The following is a 23,804-nucleotide window of genomic DNA, read 5'->3' on the forward strand; positions in this document are numbered from 1 at the left end:
TGTTGCCTATAGCCTTTACTGATACAGATAGAGAACAGGGAAGACTGACCATAGAGAGGGATGGCAAAATTTTTGAGGCAGGAGGAGAGTTCAATATTATTACTGTTGATAGAGGCTACATGCTTATGATTATCAAGACATCTAACTCTATCATGTTAATTGAGTTCTTTTTACTATATGAAAATTATACCTTAGTACAGCTGATTTAAAAAACAGAAACAATCCAAATATTCACCCTACACACACTCTAGCAGATCCTGACAGGTCTCAGCCCCTGGAACCCCCGGATCCCTGATCCTGGCCTCCTGGCCCACTCTTCTGCCTGCCACCTCCACCCCTACTTCAGAGGGTCTTCAATTGACCCCAGGAGGCCAGAAAGGTCAGTACCCAAGAGCAACAGAACTGGAAAAAGATAAGCTCCCTCACCCACGGGAGTGAAATGGACAGCTCTTCCTATCCCACCCCACACCTCTCACAAGAAGGGAAGGTAAGAAGTCTTAAACCACAACTAGCAACTCAGTGAGCAACACAATAAAATAAAAGGACTCAGTAGCCCAAGGTGCATACTCCTTGTTCAGTTCAAACCTCAAGAAGAAAGGAAAAGATCAATTTGGCACAGAGAGTGAACACATATGCTCACTGACTATTTTGTCCACCAAATGAAAATGACACCTTAATTTTTCACCAAGATTTTTCACCTTTTTGTATCTGTGTTTTGTTTTCATGTGTACTGATTGATTCAAGGACATCTATACATTTCTTTCTTCTCATTTTTTGCCTTTTTTTGACAGTTGTTATTTTTTTCATGCTCTGTGTTTTGAGGTTGAGGGTTTTTGATTAGCATATTTTGGTTTTGTTTCAATTGTCTTTGCCACTACTCTATTTCCCTTGTCTTCCCTTCTTTTTTCTATTGCTAGCAGCCAAATTCTGTTCTCTTTCATTATTCCCTTCAATTCTTTCTTCTATTTTTCTCCTCCCTCCTCATTACTAACACATCCTACATTACCACTGCATTTGCCTTAATGACCCTTTAAAATTGCAAAACCTTTTCTATCCTCCTATCTCTTCTTTGTTACACTTACTGAACCCTATCCTTAACACTTTTTAACACTAATTGAATTAAATAACATCTTCCCCTACCACCAAAGCTACACCAATAATTAACATGGCAGAAGTCACAGACAATATCTATTGCTTGATTTTATGTCAGACATAATTTATGATTATTTACTGGTGTTACCGATGGAAACTTCTGATCCTACTATTTCTGCTTATTGTACCAATTAACACTGTCAAAATAGGAACCAAGTACGTAGTCTTCTGCTATATATTGTTTGCATAAATTGTTGCTATTATTGGGCTCCCCGGTAATCTGTGAGGTCCAGTAACACACAGAGAGATTATATGGCTGGCCTGTCTTATTCCCGTCCCCTCTCCAAACATTCCTAGTCTCTAGTGGTTACTTCCATGAGATCAACTTTTTTAGCTTCCACACATTAATGAGAACATGGCAAATTGTACTTCTTTGCTTGAATTATTTCACATAACACATCATCCTCTAGATCCATCCATGTTGTTGCACATAACAGGATCTCATTCTTTCTTATGTCTGAATAATATTCAATTGTGTGCATTTACACTACATTTTATTTTTTGAAGTGATGTCTCACTATGTTGCCCAGGTTGGTCTCAAACTTGCAGCCCCAAGCAATCCTTCACCTCAGTCTCCTAAGCAGCTGGGATTAAAGGTGCAAACCACCAGGTCTGGTTCTTCTGCCACATTTCTTTAGCTGTCAGTCCATTGACGGGCACCCTAGTTGATTCCACAGCTTGGCTACTATGAATAGTGCTGCAATAAATATGGGAGTATAGCTATCTCTTTGGCATGTATTTCCTTTCCTTTGGATATACATCTATACATCCAATAGTGGAATTGTTGGATCACATGGTAGTTCAATCTAGATTTTTTTTTGTGTGTGAGGGGGAGGCAAGGGGTCTTATAGTGCTAGGGAAGAGATATAGGGTCTCACCCATGAGCTGCATCCTCAGCCTGCATCTTTAGTTTTTTTTTAATATACTCCATAGGGTTTTCCATAATAGTTGTTACTTATATTTCTCAAAACCCTCACCAGCATTTGTTATTTCTGGTCTTTTTTTTTCTTCTTCTTCTTCTTCTACCAGGGATTGAACTCAGGGGCACTTGACCACTGAGTCACATCCCCAGCCCTATTTTGTATTGTATTTATAGAGGCATGGTCTCACTGAGTTGCTTGGCACCTTGCCATTGCTGAGGCCAGCTTTGAACTTGTGATCCTCCTGCCTCAGCCTCCTAGGCTGCTGAAATTAGAGGCATGCACCACTATGCCCAGGTCATTTTTTTTCATACTCTTGACAGTCATCTGTACACCTTCTTTTGAGAAATGTCTATGAATAGATATTTGCTCATTTAACTGGATTATTTTTGTTGTTGTTGTTTTGAGTTCTTTACATATTTGGGATATTCTGAAGGTTGTCTTTTCACTCTGTTGATTATTTCCTTTGCTGTGTAGGAGATTTTTAGTTTGTTAAAAATCCCATTTGTCTATGTTTGCTTCTACTGCCTGTACATTTGGGGTTTTAACTAAAAAATTCTTTGCCTATTCCAATTTTCTGAAACGTGTCCCCTATGTTTTGTTCCAGCACTGTCATATTTGCATGTCTAACATTTTAATCTTTGATCTATTTAAAGTTAATTTTTATATATGGTGAGAGGGTTCCAGTTGATTCTTCTTCATATGGATGGATATCCAGTTTCTCCAACACCATTTATTGAACAGACTAGACTGTTCCTTCTCCAATGTATTATCTTGTTTTATACCTCAAAAATTATTTATAATGATTTAATACCCATACCCCAGAAGACTATGCTCTCATTACATGCAGAAACCATCAGTCTTGTTCACGTAGCAGTTACTGGCTTTTAGCAAGCCTCAATAAATATTTTCAACTAAACTGAAATAACTTTAGACTTTTCAAAATTCTCTGCATTGAACATGGTTTGGTAATTTTATAATCTGAAAAAAGTAACTTCAAATACATGCATTTGATATGTTCTAGTTTTGTTTTATGACAAATTTAGTGCTATATTATTTTTTCCTTGGCAGAAGCACAGGGAAGAGAGAGACTATACAATATTCTATATCATGCCTCCCTAATGCGACGCCTAGTAGATAACATATCATCTGCTTAATAAATATGCATAGCAAAATATAAGTTAAATTAAAAATGCATTCTAAAGAGTTGTTTATAAGGAAAGTTAGGCTTAAAGTTTTGAAGGGAATATTTTTAAGAAGCACAAAATTTTATAAATAGATATATATATATTTAAATCACAATGCTTTTTTTAAAAAGAAAAATGAGTTCTTCAGTGTTCACAAAGCATAATTTAAAATATTTAAGTGGTTTAGACAAAGACTACATTTTTTTTCTGTGTTGTCCTTAGCTAACTATTAGGAAAAAGTAATGTAAGTAGGTAAATGCAAACTACTAAATATATATATGTATTTCATCACAAATCCAGAATATTTATTTTGGAAGTTATATCTTGAATGCAACAAGCTTTCCAACAACAACAACATACACACACACACACACACACAAAAAAAAAAACCATTAGGAATTTAAAATATCCTGAGAATTATCACTACAACCTAAAACTTTTAAATTCAACTATCTTTTTTTCTAGTAAACACTGCTTTTATCATTTCTAGTCATCCTTTGTAATAACAAAAGATTAGTTACATAGAATCACAAAATATTCTTCATACAAGTCTATTAATTTCAATGATTAGATACATTATTAGTATTGATTGAGCTTGGAACATAAGATTTCTAAAGAAAACTAATTAATTAAGCAATGATAGCAGTCTCTGCAGTAATGCTGATTAACACATCCTTTGGTGTCTTGAAAAGACCCTGCAGGAAAAGAATGGCTCTAGTTCACCTACAAGAAAATGAATTAAAAACACTACACTATACAATACTAATAGTATTAGTTATACTATAAGAAGAACATTAAAATGCTTAAAAGTAATTCCTATTAATCATCTTCCAGATAATGCTTACCTTTTTTCACAATTTGCACTCATTGTTTACAAGCATTTTACACGCACACACACACACACACACAAATGCAAAATTAATGCAAAGCTAATTACATTTAGTTTTTGAGGTAAGTTTGTTTTAGAAAGGACAGCAATGTACATGAGATATAAGTTCAGCATAAAATTTCTTTAAAATATAAATAAAACCTCTTGAGATGATACAGCAAAACTGAAAAGAACCCAAGGTTAGTTTTATGGTAATACCTGTTTTAGCTATCAATTATAACATATATGCCTCCAATCTTATCCCTGCTACTTCTCTTCCTATAAGTCTGAAAATGTAACCAGAATTATAGCTCACCAACTAGGTGCTTAATACCTAAAAAACTAGTGTGTAAGAGGGCAGTTTTAAACAACTAATGCAAAGCAAGAAAAGTGAGGTATATTTTCTGGGATTACAAAGTCAAAAGACTGTTACAATCTTAATTAGAATAAGATGTATTCCATGCTTGTATAAATATACCAAAATAGATTCTACCATCATGTATAACTAGAAGTAAAAGATTTTAAAAAGTCATCTAATGAAAGACAAAATTTTAAAAATGAAAAATGTCACCCAATGACAATATTTAATAATGTGATAAGCATAAAAATAGTTGCTTTGAAGAAAATGATCTTAAATTTCCAATCTAGGGGCTGGGGATGTGGCTCAAGCGGTAGCATGCTCGTCTGGCATGCGTGCGGCCGGGGTTAGATCCTCAGCACCACATACAAACAAAGATGTTGTGTCCGCCGATAACTAAAAAATAAATATTAAAAAAATTCTCTCTCTCTCTCTCTCTTTCTGTTTCTCTCTTTAAAAAAATTTCCAATCTAGTTGTATAATTAAAATATTTCAAGTTAATCTTGTTAAAGATTAAAACATTGCTCAGTTATACCACATGAAACAATAAGCACTGTTCTTAAATGCTACTATTTCCTTAGCACTACAATAAGTAATTATATTATTTAATCCTCAAAGCAACCTTATAGGACAGGAATTATCTGAACTCCACAGTACAGGTGAGCAAACTAGGGCTTAGAGATGTGATAATCTGCCAAGCCTTCCCCAGAAAGGAAGTGGCAGAATTGGGATTTCAACTGAGATTCAGTTGGCTGTATCATCTTTTTATTATTCTTGTATAATTTCTAACAACTTGAGACTATAAATGTATAAATCATCCTATGAAGAAATTTCCTCAAGTCTGTTTCATAATGACTTGATAGAAATTGCATGACAAGCAAGTCCTTTTTCTCTAATGGAATTTTTCCCAAGTTATTCAATCCAGCCTTGGGAAAAGTTGCACAGTTTCATTCAGCTGGGTGCTCCTGGCTCATTCTCAGTGGGTTTGTCTCAGAAGCATCTCTACACAAACAGTTCCTTTCCCTCTTCCCCATATTCCTTGCCATGAAATCTCAAATTAAATGCTACTTCCTCAAAGAGATAAGTCAATTTATAATAGGTTCTCCACTACTCTCTCTTATACCAAGGCACTATGTTCATTGTCACTATAATAACATATTTATTTGTTTCATTTTTGCTTTATTATTTTATAATATGCACCTCTGTCAGACTGTTTCATTCACCCCGTGAACTCTATGACTGTGCCACAATAAGAATTTCTAACTGAATAAACTAATCTTGGAAAATATACCTACCCTTAAAGATTTAGTTCAAATGTTCCTCTATACCTCAAAACTGTGTGGGAGCAAAGTTATGGGGATGACATAGGATCATTATTTCATGGGGAAAATTATCAAGTTGTATACTTTAAGTATGTGCAGTTTATTAGTAATTTATCATTATACTTCAGTAATCCATAGTTGTGGTTAGGGATTTCAACTCTATTCTCCTAATATCTGATTAAGTAGACAGAAAATTAGTACAGGCACAGACCAATTGAACAACATTAAATCATCTAACAACTTGATCAAATTGGTAGTCACAGAACACATCTCTCAACAAAGAATATATATCAGTACACACAGTACATGTACCACGGGCCAAAAGTACATGTACCATGGGCCAAAAAGCATTTTAATAAATTTTGGAATCACACTGGATAAACTCTAATGACAGGTAAATTAACTATAAATTAAAGAAGAAAGTTATATAAAAATAAAAAACCATTTAGAAGTTAAACTACACACTTTTGGTCAAATAAAAGATTTAAGAGACTTAAAATAGTATGTGAAAATAAATAACATTTAAAGTGTTACAAATGCTAACATATTTAAAATAATATAAAAATTGGTGTCAAAAAAGAAGTTTATAACATTAAATACATTAGGAAAGGGAAAAAAGATTTAAATAAATGCTATAAGTTTCTACTTTTATTTTTGGTACTGGAGATTGAACTGACCACTGAGCCACATCCCCAGTCCTATTTTGTATTTTATGTAGAGACAGGGTCTCACTGAATTGCTTAGCACCTCGCTTTTGCTGAGGCTGGCTTTTGCTGAGGATCCTCTCCTGTCTGGCTTTGAATTCTCAATCCTCCTGCCACAGCCTTCCCTGCCTCTGGAATTACAGGCATGCACCACCATGCCCAGCTTGTAAATTTCTACTTTAAGAAACCAGGAAAAGAAGACCAAATTAAGTTCAAAGTAGTCAGAAGGAAGGAAATAAATCAAGAGCAAATATCAATGAAACAGACAATTCAAAATTGATATAGGGAAAAAAAATCAGTGAAACCTAAAGCTGGTTCTTCGAAAATGCCAATAAATATGATTAATATTTAAATAGAGTAACCACAAATTGCCAATATCAGTAATTAAAGAGAAAATATAGATCATGCAGACATTAATAGGATAGAAAAGAACATTATTTATAAAAATTGCAAATAAACTGGTAAGCAGATGAAATATATAAATTCCTGGACATAAACAAACTACTAATATTAGAAGAAGAACATGACTCATTATTTTAAAAATTTCAATAAATTGTTAAAAATCTTTCCATAAAGAAAATTCTTGATACCAAACTTTGAATGGTAGGCTAGGGTGAAACTGAGTGAAAGACTGCTTGCTTAGCATGCATGAGGTCCTGGGTTCAATCCCCAGAAACCCTACCCAAATGGCAAAAATTCTCATAAAATAGAAGTAGTAATGTTTTTACAACTATTTTAAGAAGTTAGCATTACTCTCAATCCAAACCCAGAGATATTACTCAAGTAGAGGGATAGGGGAACGATATCTACAGAATGATATTTCTAATGACCACAAGACTTAAAATTCTTAATAAAATTTTTAAATGAGTCCAATAATACATCAAAAGGATAATAAATTATAATCCAGTGAATTTTATCCAAGAAATGCAAAATTGGTTTATCATTCAAAAATCAATCAATGAAATTCCAGATATTAGCAGACTAAAGATGAAAAACCACATGACCATCAAAATGGGTATAGAAAAAGCCTTTGACAAAATTAATATTCTATCATGACTCTTTTAATATTTATTTTTTACTTATAGGTGGACACAATATCTTATTTTTATGTGGTGCTGAGGATCAAACCCAGTGCCTCACACATGCTAGGTGAGCACTCTATCTCTGAGCCACAACCCCAGCACCATGACTTGTTTTGTTTTAGAAGCATCAAGACTTTTTAAAAAATCCCAACAAACTAGGAATACAAAGGAACTTCTTCAACTTCATAAAGGGTATCTATGAAAAACCTATAGTTAACATACTTAATGGTGAAAGTATGGATGCTTTCAGTGTAAGATCAGGTACAAGCAAATATATCTTACTTCTTACTTCACCATGTTATTTTAACACTGTTTTAAAAGTTGAGGTAACAGAAATGTTCTACACCATGACTGTGGTGATGTAAAGTACACTATGACTGGTGAAATTCACTAATTGCATACTACAAATGGATGAATTTTACAAAATATAAATTGTGCATGAAAATGCTGATTAAAAATATATTTATTTTATTTTTAAAAAATATATATTTTTTGTTGTAGTTGGACACAATATCTTTATTTATTTTTTTATGTGGTGCTGAGGATCAAACCCAGCACCCCACACATGCCAGGAGAGTGCTATACTGGTGAGCCACAAACCCAGCCCCTTAAAAATATATTTAAGGAAAAATACACACAGGAAAAAAAATTCTCCATTACAAAATAAAAATACAATAGACAGACCTATTATGATACAGCATTAATATCTGAAATTTATAAACTCTTGACTATTCAGTATGAAAAAGCCCAGTTTTTTTTTTAAAAAAGACCAGATTTTAATAGCTATTTCAAAAAAGATACACAAATTGCAAATTACCACAGAAAAAATGTTTAGTATTATTAGTTATTTGGGAAATTAAAATTAAAACTACAGGATAACACTACATATTTACTGGATTTAACAAAATTTAAAAAGATAATACACAAAGTGTGGTGATGATGTTAAAGTAGAATCCTGGGACAGCAAAATAATACAACCAATTTGGAAAATAGTGTAGCAGTTTCTTAAACTGAACATAGCACTGACACAGAAGATGCATTTATAGGTAGGGATTTGCCCAAGATAACTAATGCATGTTCACATAAAGATTTGTACAAAAATATTCATAAGATCACTTTACCTAAGGGACGAAAACTTCAAAGAACTAGTGGTGAATGGGTACTATATGATAGTACATACATACGGTGGAGTAAAGCCATAAAAAGAAATAAATTACTGATAGATGCAATAATTTGGGTGAATTTTAAAAATATTATGATAAGTGAAAAATACAGAATGCAAGACTACATACTGTTGTTGGGGACTACAATTTTTAATATTTAAAAATTATTTTGTGTCACAGTCCTGTTTGTCTTCCTTGGGGTCCCCAATTACACATATGTTGCTTTTCCAGTGTTTTCCCTCTTGAAATGTTCATTCTGGCATAGCCAACCTTTCTTTAAGAAGTCTGAATACCATGAAGCTTCCATTCTATGCCATAACCACATGGAAAGAAATCATGAAAATAGACATGTATGGTCAATTCCTGAGTTACAGCCAACTCAGCTGAGATTCTCAATTTAAAAGTAAGCATATTTGACACTGGCTAGTCAAGTCTTCTGATGTTTACATTGAATGCAGTCAGATCTTGGTTTAATGATTCATTTTATGAAACTGGCCTTGAAATATGAAATTATATATTAAAAATAGTATAAAAACAAAGTTTCAGCTTTATTTGCCTTGAACTTCAAATGCTAATATGGAAATTGCAATGTATCTCTCTTGGCTTGGGAATTTTTTAAAAAGATTTGGGTGAAAGCAATAGATGTAACCTACATAAAATTTAGTATCTCAGACTCCCAACAATGATGATATTTATGTATCTATAAGCTTAGTAAAAATTTTAAAAATCATCACTATGAATATGAAATGATACTTTTAATTTAAAAATCACCACAAATCACAACTCCATAAATTAGTAAGTGGAACTGAAATGCTGACTGCCGGCATTTCTCTTATGTGAATTTAAAATGAGATGATTTTGGTTCACTGAAGACAAAATGCCAGCCAAATAATGAAAACTTTGAATGTGTATGAGAGGATTTCAAGAATGACATGAAAATGAAAGTCATGTGTAAAAATATGAATTTCATTTTATCAAATAAATTAGTACCGAGTTTGCAATGAGCTTAGATATGGACAAGAACATTAAATAACTGAAAATGTAGGTTCATTAGTACCTACATAAAGAAGGTAAAGAAATGTGAAGAATTTATCAGATAAATAACATGTGACTATTTTCCTTTACCCCACCTCCCAAGAAATTCCAGCCTTGTGAGAGTTATCATAAAAGTCCAATTTACAGGCCTGAAAGAGATGAAGATTAGAAAAAAGATGTTTGGGAAGAGTCCTAAGTGGAAACTTCCTAAACCAAATTCAACACCACTACAATAGTTTTCAGTTTACTTTTTTCTGCCCAGGATACTTTTCAGCTTCTCATGTAAATTTAGTAGTACCTAAGCTATTGAAAGAGTGGCTTGAACATGTTAGCAGTAATTGGTCCCATTATTCTGAATTCTGTAAATTCTGTTTGTTAGTCAAGGAGCATAACAGGCATACCTTGTACCAACTCAAAAATAAAAGAGTCTATGGTATTCTGCTTAAGAACAACTAGATGTCTGATCCAATGGAAATTTGACAGTTGTTATCTTACAGGATTTAATATACTGTTAATAGACTCCTTTTAATTTCTAAGGTTTCTCTTGTCTGGTTCCTCCAGCTCAGCGTCTTCCTTAGGCTTTTCTCATCACCAAAATGTCTTAAAATGATACCTCTAGGCACCATTCTTGACCACTGATACTCAAATTCTACAAACTTTTCCCATAACAAACATTTCTTTACTTCGTTTTAGCACTACTGCTGACACCTATTGTATCTCTGACCTAACTCATTCACCTCCTTGATGTCTCTATTAGATACCTCAAAGCAGGATGATTCCCAACAGAATTCACCTCTTTTTCCATGTTTTGTGTCTTATAATCAATCCAGTAGACACAAAATTCCTCAAGCAGCAAATAGGAAATTGTATTATATTTCTTTCTATATTTAGTCCTTACATCCAGGCAATTCTTTTAACTAGATAACCCTATAATATGATTCCTTCTCACACTGCCTCAACTAGTGACCTTATTAATTTTATAATCAGATTGCTGAAAACCTAATTGCATCAGATTCTGAAATATCTTCCTGCTTCCATGTCTGTCCTCTCTAATTTAAGCTTTGTACTTCTATGAAATATTTTAAAAATATTTCCTCTTAGACATTCTTCTGTGATGCACCACTGCCTTCAGGACAAAATTTAATTAAAATGGGAGAGAAAAACTATCCCAAAGTGACCCTATCTTCCTGTTCAGGCTCTCCTGGCTTTCCTCTGAAAGAATTCATGCATTGTTACATACTGTGCTGTATCGGGGGCAAAGAGGAGTGGGAGGCATCTATCTACATGCTCCTGCACATACTACACGGTCTATTTGTGTACTAATGTCATTCTTCTCATTCCTATTGATAAAATTCAAAGTTATCCTTAAGGCTTAGCAGAGCCACCACTTTAAGAAGTGTTTCCTGGCATCCTCTACTTTGTTTTTCTCTCTTCCTTCTATATTAATTCAAGTGTACATTCTCTGAAATCCCATAGCAACTACTACTATCAAGGTAATAATGACACTACAAAGTCTACATATATTCTTTTGTCTATATCCCTAGCCAGACACCCATGTTTGTAAAGAAATATACTACATTTTCCTTATTTGTGAATCCTCTTAAGTCCTGCTCTTAGAAGTTTCTCATTAAAGATTTAATAGGGGGCTGGGGATGTGGCTCAAGCGGTAGCACGTTCGCCTGGAATGCGTGCGGCCCGGGTTCGATCCTCAGCACCACATACCAACAAAGATGTGTCCGCCGAGAACTAAAAAGTAAATATTAAAAATTCTCTCTCTCTCTCTCTCTCTCTCTCTCTCTCTCTCTCTCTCTCTCTCCCCTCCCTCACTCTCTCTTTTTTAAAAAAAAAAAAAGATTTAATAGGCAGGAGCCGAGATATAGTTCTGTGGTATAGCATATGCTTAGTATGTATGAGGAACTGGGTTCAATCCAGCACTGGGGGAAAAAAAGATTTATTAGATGCATGGACAATAATGAAGTAGGTTCTAAAATTAGCATGTGAATTATCAAAACCATTGTTGAAAATTCCTGGAAATAATGACCCTGGGGTTATGGTTTAGATGTGAGGTGTCCCCCAAAAGCTCATGTGTGATACAATACAAGAGGGTTTAGGAGAAAAATAATTACCTTATGAGAGCCTTAACCTAATCAGTACATTAATCTGCTGACGGGGATTAACTGGGTGGTAACTAAAGGCACGTAGGACGTGGAGGAAGTGGGTCACTATTGCTGTGCTTTGGGGTTTATATTGCATTCTTGTTGAAAGAAGAGTCTTTCTCTGCTTCCCAGTGCAATGCCCTAAACCTTCCCACCATGACATGCTGCTTCACCTACAGCTCTTAAGTGATGGAACCAGCCATCTACGGACTGAGAACTCTTAAACCACAAGTCTCCAAAATAAACTTTTCTTCCTCTAATTGTTCTTGTCAGGTCTTTTGGTCACAGTGGCCAAAAGAAAAAAAAAAAAAAAGAGTGACTAAAACACCTGAAGACCAACATCCTATTATCTTTCAATATAATTAAGCCCAGAAATTTTCTATTATTGGAACATGAATATAGTTTCTTTAAATCAATACCTGTGGTTACAAATGTCCTTAATGACAATGTTTTACAAAACTATATAATTTTAAGCACCAAAATTTATATTTCATGAAAATCTTCAGAATGCTAAGTAGGAACTCACATGCAATAAAAGAAAAGCAAATTTGTATCTTGCAACTTAAGGTCACTCTGAAAATATACTTATCAAGGGGAATGACAATTACCACATTATTCAAATATGCCCACCTATCCAACCTATCTCATTGAGTGGATTTCTTTGAATATAAAATATATGATATTATGATGTATTTCTTTTGTACTGATATGCCTATAAAAAGCCAGGGTTGATTTTTCATAGCCATAATTTCTCTCATAAACTACATGCACCAAGTCTTTTTAGAGGATGAAATAAAATTTGCCAACATTATACCAATGTTCATCACGGCCATGAACATGCTAATCTCCTATGCAGTCTATTAGACTGAAGGAAGTGCAGAAACTCACAAACTTGGAAAGATCATATAAAGCAAAGGAATGTTTCAATGGTTCTATTTATAATTCAAGATAAAAATTCTAGAACATGGCTAAAAGAATGCTATTGCTAAATAAAAATGTGCAGACAGTATAAATTAAGATTAGTTACTTTAATGAACATATTAAAGAAGCTTATTGCAGGACAAAAATTGGATATAAAGGGAGGTGAGGATGCTGCCATTTCTACAAGTACCATTAATTAGTCAGACCTTACTTTTCAATAGACCAATATTCTCCAGATCATGTCTCCTAGATAATACCCATAAAATCCTCATTGGGTTAGTCATGGTGTATCCTCAACTGCTGGTGTAGATGTTTATAGTTTCCATTACTTTAATCATATTTCAGAAGTGTAATGATAATAATGACATAATTATTACCTGCATACATTTAAATTTTTAGGTCATGTATAAAATCACCTCCTTCAAATACTAAATAATTTAGTCATTATCTATAGTCTAAAACCCAAACAGGCTAAGGCAGAGGCATAGTAAGTTCAAGGTCAAGCCTGTGTGTCTGTAACCCTGTCTCAAAATGTTAAATAAAAGTCCTGAGGATGTAGCTCAGTGGTAGAACACAACTGGGTTTAATACCTAGCAATGAGAAGGAAAAAAAGAAGAAGAAAAGACATACCAAACAAGAAAAATAAGATATAAATGGCTAGTCTGAAAATCTGCTTTTGTGTGTAAATTTTTTTCAACAATCATTAGTTCATCTCATAAGTACTCTAGGTTTAGAATAAAAATACAAGTATGGGTTGGGGTTGTGGCTCATGGTAGAACACTTGCCTCACATAAGTGGGGCAATGGGTTCGATCCTCGGCACCACATAAATAAATAAAATAAAGGTATTGTGTCCATCTACAACTAAACATTTTTTTTTTTTTAAAAAGTATAAGTACAATGTAGCTCCCTCTAGGAAGCTTTTTTCTCACTACACAGAATTCTCCACTTACTGGGAAGTTCCACAACCCTTTAACTGTGTTCTGACACAGTGGCACATTCTATACTTAGTTAATTTTTGTACCATACCTTTGCCACTAGACTATAAACCCTTTGAGTTTTTATGCCCACAATACCTACCAGAGTGTGTCTTGCACAACAATTCAATAAATATGGACTTTATATACCCAAATATTTTTACCTGCATTTATACTTTTCATTTTTCCAAAATAAATTATAAAATACAATCCTTTCTATTTTCTTCCTAGTTCTTAGCAAGTCTTATTTCTCTCTCTCTCTCTCTCTCTCTCTCTCTCTCTCTCTGGGGGGGCAGCTCAGGGGAGCATTCTAACTCTGAGCAACATACCAGTCCTTTTTATTTTGAGATAGGATCTCCCTAAATTGTCCATGCCAGCCTTGAACCTGTGATTCTCCTGCCTTAGTCTCCTGAGCTGCTGGGATTATAGGCATTTGCCATAGCACTAAGTTGCTAACTTCTTTTCTCCCTATTCCCTAAAGTAATCTGCTCATCTATTATTTCACTCAAATAATCCAGTAAATATTTTTCAAGTACATATTATGTGCTAGGTAGTATGTAAGGTGCTGAGAGCATATCAGCAAACAAACCCCTTAAGAACCCAAAGGAACAATGGGAATAGATAAGTAAATAGGTACTTACAAAACAATGTGGTAAGTATTACAGAAGATGTGAATAGAGACTATACAAAAAAGTAAGAGAAACATTTAAGAGTACTTTTCTCCAAGTTTTTGTCTGCGGTTTATCATTTTCTCTATATTTCTGCCCTGGTCATCCATTCATCCATCCATTTTCTCATTATTAACATATGTATGTGATACAAAATACAAAAAACTGCAGAAGAATACATAATTGAAATATATCCTCCTTCTACACTGTCCCAGATGGAAGTTTATCTCCCAAAGGCAAGCTCTAATATCCAATGCATAATTACAAGATACTTAAAGCATACACAAACATATGTACCATGTGGATAGTCTTATTTTCCTTCAGTACAATAGTAGCATGCTTTATAGTCTGTATTTTGCTTTTTCACTTCTGTATCAGTCCAGATTAAGCTGCTTCATTCTTTTTAGTGGTACAGCAATTCCACTATATAACATGGATGCAACACTATATATTTAAGCAGTCTTCATACTGAACACTCATTTAAGATATTGCAATGCCCCAGGGAATATATTTATTAATATATCATTCTATGGTATATATATCTATGTCTGTAGAATAAATTCCTGGAAGTGAAACTGCTGAGTCCAAGAAAATGTACACTTTTAATTCTGACAAATACTGATATGAGGTTTCTCTAATTTCACTTCCACCTCTAAAAGTTAAATTATAACCTTTATGGTTCCCAAAATCTATATCCATAGTTCTGAACCCTTACTCTTTATGACATTTCCATATGCATTTTTCTTCAGAACCTTAGGAAAAACCTTTTCAAAATTGCATTTATAATCTTAGCCTCAAAATGTTATTTATAAAATCACTTTGATTCTTCCTTTTTTGTTTCCACCCACATTCAACAAATTGGTTAAGATGGGCCAATCCTACAATTCCATAACATTATCTTATTTTCTCAGATATCTAATTGCAAACACTCAGTTCTGCATGCCTCTTTCACCCAACTATTCAAGTTCTTGCCCTATGCTCACCCACCCCGACCAGTAACTCTGCTCACACCATCTTCTCTGCCTGAAATACATTTTTAAATCAGTTCCCATGTTGAAATCTCATTAAGTCTACTAAATGGTAAATCATCTATAATGCATTTTCTTTTATGAGCTTATTGACACTAGGTCTTAGCTTGATTTATAATGTACTTATAAAAGAAATTATAAACTCCATCATAGCAAGGATAATGTCTTAACACATTTAGATAAACCCACATTGCCTTATGTACTAAAAATGTGTTCACCAAATGAATGAATGAAGTTTTAGAATGAACTAATTTCTACATATAAAATAATTCTATAGGAAATAATTCTATTTATTTATTTAGGAAATAGGGATCTTTTAAAGTCTGTGACAAATAAACTCCTATTTAATAATTGAATCTATTTCAGAAAGCCCACAATGTAAATACTTCCAGTTAATTATTCCTGGAAATTACATTTTTCCTCACATTGATTTTGTTCAAAAACAGGAAGGAGAAAAAATAAGGAATAAAATAATAGGTGAAATATACTACTTAAAGTGACTGTATTTCTCTTCGAAACTGTATAAGATCTCTTAACTCTATTAAATATCAACATGGTTACTCTATTACACAGGAGAAGAAAAAGCTAAGCCACAGTACCTGTAGATTATTGTTCTATTTTGTTCAAAATAATAACATTTTAAACATGTTTCATACAAAGATTAGTTGAGGAAAAACTCTGTATAACATAATAAATCCAGCATTTCTGGTTTTCAAAATTTAATAACATGGTTTCAAAAATCATACTGTGTTAAAACTTTCCACTTTAAAAAAAAAAGGAAAAAAGAATATGTTTTCCGGTATATAAACATAGTTATATAAAAACAAACAATCATTAATATTTCATTAGAAATTATTCAGCTCTCTACTTGATTTTAGAAAGAGCTATACAATCTCCATCAGGTAGAGAACTATATAACTTATATTTCAAGTAATGTTTCTAAAATCATGAAAATACTACCATACAAATGCTAGATTAACTTCTTGACTCACCTCTCCCCCATTAACATATTCCATCACAAAACACAAACGGTCTTTTGTCTGGAAGGAATATTTCAAGGACTTGAAATAAAAAAGAAAAAATGGTATATTATAATCCTATATTCTTATTATAATGGTACCCAAAATAGAACACTTAAAATTAGTAAGCATGATTAATAAAATGAACTGTTACTGTTCCTAAAAATTCTATTTCTTAAGAGTACTAAAGTAAGAGTCTATAAGAAACATCAAACAAATTTTATTCAGCTTAGCAATAGGTATTGTTATGGGGAAAATAAAAAATATCCGTAAAATTAAACATTGTGATAAGTATTTATCACTCTATCATGTCATCTATTTAAAATTATGTTTGGTATGGCCTAAAAATTACTCTAGTGGATGTTCCTCAAGAATTACAGTTACAATTGTTATATTCAAGTAAGTCACGCATACTGCAAGTTATAATGACCAATCCCAACAAAGTTGGTTCATGCAACTTTACATGTTATAAAAAGATATTAAAGCTCTGTTTTGTTATACTTGACAATAAAACGCACAAACATGTAACAAATTAAATTTGGCTATCTAATGATATCCTTGAAAATACTTGTTTTAGCTAAACCTAAAATTTTAATAAAAGGTTTTGAAAATCTAGCTGTTACTTTTAATCTTAATATATCAGAACTGAATATATCAGAACTTATCCTAGGTTTATTGCAGTCAGTATTCCTGTATTTCTTAAAAACACTCTCTCCCTAAAACAAGTCTCATTTCTAAGAAATATATTAAGATTTCTGCCTTTTATATTTGAAAAACATGCTGATTATTTATATATTTATCTGAAGCCATAAGCAAAAAAAAACATAAACTCTACATTTAATATTAAAAAAACATTTTAAAAGTCTGCTATTCTCTCAGTTAACTCCTTAAAATGCCATAGGTGATCTATAGGCTCTGTGGTTCAAGTTTTTTAATGATAAGGAGATTCTTGGGAGAAAAAAGAGGTTTTAGAAAATAATAAGTAGATAATGGGAAGGATCATAAATGCATACAAACTATATACTTAACTATGAATTCCAACAATTTTGAAAAAATGTGATTTATAAACTTTCAACAAAGAAAATGCCACACTTAAGTTATTGTTATTTAAAATGCTATTTTTCATATTTTGGTTTCTATAACAAAATTCCCTTAAATTTAAAATGTTATAACATCCATCTTCTAGTTACTTACTGTTAAAAATGGATGTCTAGTGTTCTTTAATACTCTGCTTTCAGTAAGAGTGTGTGCTACTTCATCCTACAAAAGGAAAAAAAAGCAAACTGTGAATATATATTCTAGGAACCGATTATATAAATTTTAATTATTTATTTAAAATCCAAAGAGTTAGAAAAGGATTTAAAAACATGTTGCCATGCTTCCTTTATTGCTCAGCTTCCCCTCCACTCAAAGAAAAAAAAATTAATGATTTATTTCAGTTGGCCAGAAGGTATAAAGTCATTCATACTTGAGCAAAATAATCAATAATTATATAAAAATCAACAAAAAATTATCAGAGACAGAAAAAAACATTATATTCTTCCCTCAAAAGAATGTCTTATCAGCTAATATTTTAGCATGGGTTAATATTTCTATTTGGGGAGACATAAAAGTTACATTTTAGTAGGATCATGAAATCTTCAAGTCTCCTAGTTTTAATTTTTAAAATTTTTTTTGGTTCTGGATTGAACTCAAAGATGCTTTCCCACTGAGCCACATTTCCTTCCATTCTCATAATCTCACTAAATTGCTGAGGCTGGCTTTGAACTTGCAATCCTCCTGCCTCAGCTTCCCAAGCCAGTAGGATTATAGGCATGTGCCACTGCATCTGGCTCAAGTCTTCTATTCAAAAGAAAAATTAATCATTGAAAAAGGGAACATATAATAATATAAACTTTAATTCTAAATTATACAATTTAGAAATATAAAGAAATAGCAAAAAAGTATATCTTTTTGTCTGTAATTTTTAAATGTACTTCTTTTAAAAATAGGTCATAACCCTTGTACTGTAGGTGACAAGTTCAAAATGAGAGTATATTTAAGACCAAAAATATGGAAAGATATATTGCCCCTATTTTGTTCATAAATCTCATCTTGACATCAAAAGTGAAACTGGATTTTCTTCAACATATGGAGAACTGGAAAAATGTTTCATGTTTCAACAATAACAATATATTAAAGAAGAAAGAATGAACTAATGGAGTATCTCTGTTTTTTTTTTTTTTTTTGCTTCTGGCAAGATCTTAAGTCCTTGCTAGATCAATATAACACTGTCAGTAAATCAAAATTAGATTATGAGGAAAACCGTGGAGAGAACAATATCAGGACACTGAATTACATTTATTATCTTTACAAAAGCATTTGACCTTAGTTTGACTCAAAAGATAAATGAGAAATAGATTGATCAAAGAAGGTAAGATTCTAAAGCCATTCCAGGAAGGTGAGATCAATTAAGTCTGAACAGAAAGTATAATTAACAATAAAGTATTTAAAAACCAGTGAAGCCACATATAAGTATGAAACCATTTCAGTCTCATTTATTTTATAGGAGCCAGGCTTAAGTGCTCAATTTGAAAGTCACTGTCATGTCATACTATAATTCCTAAATTAATTATACTATTTTAATAGAAACAGAAATGACACCAGAACTTATATTTTTTTAAGCCATAGTACTAGTATAATGATTAACATAGCATATACTTAATGTTTGTTGAACTAAACTGCTTACCAAAGGAATAAATTTTAAAATGTCACATATATGAAGCTTGTTCAGTCATTCATTCTTCCACTTATTACTTCACAAATGTGCAAAACTATGTTCTAAGCACTGTTAAAGACGGAGAATTAAACAAGAGACAAAGTCCCTACTTTTATGAAGCTTTCATTCAAGTTAGTCAGATGGTAATCAGGAATCAAAAAACACATACACATAACACACACACACACACACACAAAGCGGAAGAAGGGACATTACAGCTAATGAGAATCATATACTGTCTATGAAATATATAATGCAAGTGGCTATTTTGGGATATTCAGAACCAATCCTTGATTAAAAACAAAAACAAAATCCTTCTGGGCACAGTGATATAGTCCTGTAATCCCAGAAATTCAGGAGGCTGAGGAGGACTGCCAAGTTCCAGGTCAGTCTGAGTAATTTGGCCAAAGCCTGTCTCAAAAAAGGAAAAAAAAAAAAGGGTTAGGGATGTAAAGTACTTCTAGGTTCAATCTTCAGTATACCACCCCACCAAAATCCCTGAGTTGTACTTATTAAATGCTAACAAGGACTGTGCAGGTATAAAGTGATTAAATAAAAAAGATAAAATAAGGGCTGGGGTTATAGCTCAATGGCAGAGCACTTGACTAGCATGTGTGAAGCACTGGGTTTGATCCTCAGAACCACACAAAAATAAATAAATAAATAAAGGTATTGTGTCCATCTACAACTAAAAATTTTTTTAAAAAAAGATAAGATCCTAGAAGAGATGTAAGTAACCAATTTAATAAATAGTAAACTGATTCTGACAAATAGTATTAAGAAAAAATTAGGATTATATACTATTGTAAATGGGGTAGAGAAGGGAAACCAACACCATTGGAAGAGTGGAAGCTAGGTAAGATGATGGAGTGGGAGGGATAATGGCAAAATTTATGTCTGACAATATTTACTAATGCTTCTTTGATAAAGACAGCAAAAACAGGAGGGATCAATTAAGAAATTATTATAGTACTTCAAGAGGGAAACAAGATGCCTTGAACTACTGTGGTGGAAACAGGAACAGGAAAAATGGGGATTATAAGATATTTGCCATTAACATGAGGGTGAACCAAAAGAAATATGTCTTTATAAGTAATGAAAAACAGATTCACAGGAGAGAGAAAATTTACCTATTATGGTTTAGGATGTTAAGTAGTTTTAATCATTGATTTGGGGAAAAACTGAAAATTAGTGAGTATGAAGCCCATTTGAAACCAATAAAGACATAGTAGTGCTTTAGAAAATATTTCTAATATTTCATTTTACTTTGGGAAAACATAAGAGTTAATTTTCTATGTCACTTGGTTTCATGGACAAAAATGTTTTTTTCCTGAATTCTGAATCTCTCTAAATTACATGAAAGGAATCAAGTAAAGATGCATGGAGGAAAAAAACTAAAACAATATTTGTTATTATACAAATGAAATTGGAACTAATAAAACATACATATATTTCATAAAGTAAAATGCATTTTCTATCACATTTTACATCTGATTAGTTTAGAATTTTCCCCATTAATGCAAATTTAATGGTACTGTATTTCACATACTAATTAGTTTTTGCTATGAAGGTATGTACAAGCTAAAAAGTAAACACAGATGCCAATAATTTTTAATTACAGCTAAAAGCAACATGTCAAAACAAGATGTTAAAAATAACAGAGATAAAAAATTAGTGGCTAAAACAATGTAAGGCTCTTCAAAAAATCAATTCGTTGATCATAATTATAAATGAAGAGTTCTAGAAATGCTTGGATATACAATATAAGAATAATAATGCTTTCATGAAAAGACTCCTGAAATACAGATTCCTACATATTCAACCATGGTACAAGACATAACTTTTAAACCTAATTTCTTTCACAGAAAGGTTTAGGGGAATAGAATTTTATTTATTGAGGATATAAACAGAACAGTCCACTCTCTCCTATTTATTTTCCCAAATTCTTTCCAGTTTATCACTCACCTTCTACTGGACCTGGTCTAACTCATCCTTCACTTGCCCCACTCACTGTTTTACAACAAGTTTTTTTGAAGGAGACCAAGAATAGGAGATGACAAAGAGGAGGAGAAAGAACAACTTCTTTCTATTATCAGGGATACCAATAATGTATCTTGCCTTTGTATCAAGTTATGTTTTATTATTCTCATTTGTATAAGTAAATTGAGGTCCACAGCAGTTAAATAGATCAAGCTGCAGGTGAAAAAGTCAATATTAATCTTGTATCTTAGTTGAAAATGAAGGGTCATTTCTATTTCACAACTGCTTTCAAACAGCTTACTCAGTATCAAATTAACTAGAATCTTTTACACTGTTCATATTATCTTCTCCATCTTGAACACAAGTCTGTAATGAATAGCTGTCAGAAGATGACTAAAATCAGGATATATTACATCTAAAGCATTTATTTCCTTCATCCTTCCAAAGCAATAAATGAGATCTAGAGGAGATGATCAAGCAGGTTGGGGAGACAGAAGAGGGTACAGAAACATTACCATGGAACACTTATTTCTAAATTAAACTACAATGACTGCCAGTGATCATTATTCACTTGCTCACTGCCTTCATAAGCCACATGTTACTTTTTAAGAGGAGAAATGTCACACTTACCAAGCTCTAAATTTCGGGTTCTTATTCTCCTCTATTGAAAACATGAGCACTGGCCCAACTGTGCTAAGACATCTCCCACTCTCCAATTCTCAGAATTTATTTTCACCATTAACAAATTTATATTCTAAATTTTTTTTACCTCTAAAGAAAATGTAAGTACAATCATCTTATTATCTATAAATACTAAAATATGTATGTATTATACAGTATTTTATATTATATATTATATATAAAGTATTTTATTTGATAAATTGTTTTTTTTTTTAAAGAGAGAGTAAGAGATGGAGGGGGAGGGGGAGAGGGGGGGGAGGGAGAGGGAGAGAGAGAGAGAGAGAGAGAGAGAGAGAGAGAGAGAGAGAGAGAATTTTTTAATATTTATTTTTTAGTTTTCGGCGGACACAACATCTATCTTTGTATGTGGTGCTGATGATCGAACCCAGGCTGCACGCATGCCAGGCGAGAGCGCGCTACCACTTGAGCCACATCCCCAGCCCTGATAAATTGTTCTTGATGGTCCTGTTCCAAACATTACTTGGATAGAGGGTAACATACTTGCTTTAACTTTGATCCTGATACAATCACTTAGACCTGAGTCTTTCTTTAACTGGAGTGTGTGTCTGTTCTGCTCTTTCCTTCTGCCCCTTCAGTATTGAGACAGGTAAATCTCTATCTTCTCACCTCTTTATCTGAAAACAAAACCTCACATAAACATAAAACTAGCACCATAGAGCCCCCCTCCAATCTCAGCTGAAGTCTTCTGAGATTTCTTTCATCACCATTAATTAGGCCACTATTCCATTTCTCAAATGGTTGTTTTGAATATTTCCTAGGTCTCCTTCCATAGCTGGTATGTATGCTGAAATATATACACTAATCTTGCCAATTAAGTTACCTTATCTAGTTAAGCTACCAAGCTGAAATTCGAACCCCATTTGATCTGGCCTTTCAAGTCTAGAACGCTTTCATTAGTTTGTTTCTCATTATCTCAACCTCACTTCCTGACATTTTCAAAAATGTGATCTTAATTCCTACTCTGAAGAAAAGCCATGAGAAACTAACACTTAACACATTTGATCACTCCCTCTTCCTGAAAACATGTTCTTTTTGTTTCCAGGATATCATGACCTCTCAATTTTCCTCTGTTTTAGTGGTTTCCTTTTCTTTGTCTCTCATGCTGGTCTCTTTTTTCTGAACCTTTGTATAAGAAGTGCCCCCTGGCACTGAGACCATGTCTTTTAACCATTCCTTAATGAATTCTTTCAGACTTTGGCTCTAGATACTTCAAATCTAGACCTCATTCCTAAACTCAAGAAGTGCCTATTGGACATGAAAGTCTAATATTTGATTTAAACTTGGGCATCTAATAGTAATATCAAATCTGTCATGTCCAAAACCTATTTTCCCATTTGCCTTCAAATAAGTTTGTTTCTCCTACAATTATCTCTATCATAGTGAATGATAACATCATCCTTTCACAGTTGCTCAGGACAAAACCCATCCCATGTCTTCAAGTCCTTTATTTCTTTCATACTCTCCATTCAATCTCTCAAGAAATCTGGTTGGCTCTTCAACAAAATATACCCAAGGTCTGACTATTCTCCACCTCCACCATTACTACCATAGTGAAAATCACTATCATCAATTATTGCAGTTAACACCTAATAAGCTCCTTCTTTCTAATCCATAGTCTATTCTCAACACTGCTTCCATAGAAATACTACTGAAATGAAAACCAGATCTGATCTCCCCCTTTAAATGCCAAGTGGCACTCCCTAGATGAAGTGGCTGATATGTTGCATATGCAGGCCATGCTGGATTGGATTTATGATTATCAGCATAATCATGTGCCCCTTACTCAAGTTAATCAAACTGGTCTA

The 23,804-nt window shown here is 33.0% G+C and overlaps 1 protein-coding gene across 4 annotated transcripts in view; it reads right to left on the reverse strand.

Annotated features, from left to right (window-relative positions):
- The window catches only part of Akt3 (AKT serine/threonine kinase 3), a 269,991-nt gene that overhangs the window by 79,132 nt on the left and 167,055 nt on the right, over nucleotides 1-23,804 (reverse strand). For all 4 annotated transcript variants that reach the window (XM_026390718.2, XM_077802311.1, XM_026390720.2 and 1 more), the window contains 2 exons: nucleotides 17,754-17,819; nucleotides 16,533-16,601 (listed from right to left, as the gene is read on the reverse strand). In XM_026390718.2, coding sequence (XP_026246503.1) covers nucleotides 16,533-16,601; nucleotides 17,754-17,819 — 135 coding nt within the window. The remainder of the gene's footprint in view (nucleotides 1-16,532; nucleotides 16,602-17,753; nucleotides 17,820-23,804) is intronic.

Source organism: Urocitellus parryii, chromosome 9, assembly GCF_045843805.1.
Source record: "Urocitellus parryii isolate mUroPar1 chromosome 9, mUroPar1.hap1, whole genome shotgun sequence".
Lineage (NCBI taxonomy): Eukaryota > Metazoa > Chordata > Mammalia > Rodentia > Sciuridae > Urocitellus > Urocitellus parryii.